Below are 2,562 nucleotides of genomic sequence, written 5' to 3' on the forward strand. Positions count from 1 at the left end.
ACCTGCCTTTCTCCCTTCCACAGCCCTGATGAGGACTCCTGCCAGAAGTTCGTGCCCTTTGTGGGGGTGAGTGCGTTGGGGAGCCAGTGGGTGCTGCAGGAAGGCAGGGGGAGAGGGCAGGGAGGGAGCACAGCTGGGCTAGGTTTCGTGGTGGGGATTGGCTGACATGTCTCTCCCTGCAGGTGGTGAAGGTGGGCTTGGTGGAGCAGTCCTTCAGTGCCTCTGGTGAGTCCTGGAGAGCCTGCAGCCCATGGCTTCCTTTGCTACTGCAGGGAGGCCCCTGTGGGTGCCCTCCCTGCCTCACCAGGGTCCTCCTGACCCCTGCTCTTCCTCTCTAGTGGATTCGGATGACGCCACAATCTGCACCCCCTCCCTGCTGAGCTCAGCACCAGCCACCAGTGGAGCAGCCCCCTACAGCAAGGAGACTGTGGGCACCCCGCCACCCTCCCCATCCGTCAGCAGCGGCCTCTCGGGTGCTGGGTAAGGGAGCCCCAGTCAGACCTGGGCAGTGGGTGCCAGGGCAGGAGGGGTTGAGGTGGTCCCTGGCCACGCTCCTGGGGTTATTGGGCCAGCGTGCTCCACTCCCAGGGCAGGCCACAGCTGAATACAGGGAGGAGAGGAGCAAAGACTGGACCCAGTGCCTGTGCTGCACCGTGCTGCCTGTCTCACCCAGGTCCCTGAGCCCCAGCGTGGAGGTGATGGGCCTGCAGGTGGACTACTGGACAACACTAGGGTCAGACAGGAAAAAGGAGGGCGAGAAGCGGGAGACAGGCATCAAGAACACACTCAAGAGCAACTTCCGCTCACTCCAGGTCAGCCGCATCCCCAGTACAGGGGAGCTGCTGCCACCCAGCACCATGGCCATGACTGTGGTCACGAAGGAGAAGAACAAGAAAGGTAACCCCCCCCTCCCCCCCCAAAAACCCACTCCTGGGCACTCTGCAGCCCTGGGGCCATGGTCTGTTGTGAAAAGGGCTGGGAGAGCCCACAGCAGGGCAGGGCTGAGGACCAGCCCAACAGGGCTAGTCAGGGCAGCCAGCCCAGGGGTGGGGGCTCCCATCCAGGGCCTGGTGGGGAAAGCTCAACACTGGTCCCATCTGCCCTTGGCCCCCCTCCCCCCTCCCAGTGATGTTCCTGAGCAAGAAACCAAAGGAGAAGGACTTGGAGCCCAAAAGCCAAGTCATTGAAGGGATCACACGCCTCATCTGCACTGCCAAGCACCAGAACACCATGTTGCGAGGTGAGCAGAGGAGGAACCAGCCCCATGGGGCCATAGGTGCTAGACCCAGCAGCATAGGCTGCCCATGGGGCTGTGATTCACCATGCCATGTCCTCTTAGTCTCCATAGATGGGGTGGAGTGGAATGACGTCAAGTTTTTCCAGCTGGCGGCACAGTGGCCAACTCATGTCAAGTACCTCCCTGTGGGCATCTTCGGCTACTCAAAGAGCGCGTGAGGTGCACAGCAGCCCTGGGAGCAAGCTGCAGAGGGTTACAGGAGGAGGGGGAGAGATGGACACACTCATGTCCCCTCTTTTCTGCTGGGCAGCACCTGTGGGGGCTGCAGCCCAACCCCTGTCTGCACTGCAGCGGGAGATACCACCCCCCCCACTGCTGCCCATGGAGCAAAACCCACAAAGGTGAGGCCAGTGAGACCAGGTCTGGGCACCCTCTGATGGCAGCCAGGGTGCCACGCCATCTCACTCCCATGACCCCCAACAGCAGCCCAGGGCGAGGGCTGGCACCCCCCAGGAGGGATCTGGAAAGGCCTCAGGGCCCCCCTCACCCCAGCGGTGCCTGCTGGGCCAGCTCCGTAGCCGGCCAGGGCCCCAGCTGGGCTGGGCTCAGCCAGGTTCCCCGGCCCCAGAGTCAACAGGGTTGCTCGTGGTGGGGCTGGAGGACAAACACGGAGCAGGGCCCACACCCAGCTCCATCAAGGCAAGGCCCTCCTTCTGCACTGGCCCAGCACCAGCTACCCTCCGACGGCCTCTCACGGCTGGATCCGGCCCTGCCTTGCCCCTGCAGGGCTGAGCCCTAGCAGCTTTTCTAGTCCTTCTGCCGCCCTCCGGCTTGGGCTGGCGAAGTGCTGCTGGGGCTGTCCCCAGGCTGCCAGGGCCACCCTTGTGGCATGGGGGCACCTGTTTTTTTTTTTTTTTTTTTTTTTTTTTTTTACAAGATTCTATTTTTTTTAAATTTATTGTACGGTTACTTTTCTGGATTAATTTTAATAAATTAATGCTGGTACCATTATGGCAGATGTGTGTGCCCCTCCATGGGCCCAGGTACAGCCCAGCACAGCTAAGTGAGACCAACAGAGTGGGGATGGCATGGCTGCTGCCTCCCCCTCAAGGGCAGAGCTCAGGGGCGCTTGGGGACCAGGTGCCACAGGACTGGCCTTATGCTACTCCAGGCCACGAACAAGCCACAGCACTCTCACGGACTATGAAACAGGACCAGGCACGGCTTGGCTCATTTATTTAAAATAAAACCCCAGAGTCCTCAGGAATGAGCTGGCCAGGCCTAGGCTGTATCCTCCCTGCCCAGCCCAGCCCTCGTCTACCTGA

At 61.1% G+C, this 2,562-nt stretch overlaps 1 protein-coding gene across 4 annotated transcripts in view; it reads left to right on the plus strand.

Moving 5' to 3' along the window:
* The window catches only part of LOC112967597 (phosphofurin acidic cluster sorting protein 1-like), a 25,504-nt gene extending 23,345 nt beyond the window's left edge, over positions 1-2,159 (plus strand). For 3 of the 4 annotated variants that reach the window (XM_026068936.1, XM_026068945.1, XM_026068952.1), the window contains 6 exons: positions 24-66; positions 183-225; positions 339-480; positions 674-897; positions 1,127-1,240; positions 1,340-2,159. In XM_026068936.1, coding sequence (XP_025924721.1) covers positions 24-66; positions 183-225; positions 339-480; positions 674-897; positions 1,127-1,240; positions 1,340-1,455 — 682 coding nt within the window. In that variant the 3' untranslated portion in view covers positions 1,456-2,159. Of the gene's footprint in view, positions 1-23; positions 67-182; positions 226-338; positions 481-588; positions 898-1,126; positions 1,241-1,339 lie in introns of those variants that run through there. The other variant, XM_026068960.1, reaches the window with a different exon arrangement.
* The last annotated feature ends 403 nt before the right edge of the window (positions 2,160-2,562 follow it).

The sequence above is a fragment of the Apteryx rowi genome, unplaced genomic scaffold, assembly GCF_003343035.1.
Source record: "Apteryx rowi isolate R43461 unplaced genomic scaffold, aptRow1 scaffold_1050, whole genome shotgun sequence".
Classification (NCBI taxonomy): domain Eukaryota; kingdom Metazoa; phylum Chordata; class Aves; order Apterygiformes; family Apterygidae; genus Apteryx; species Apteryx rowi.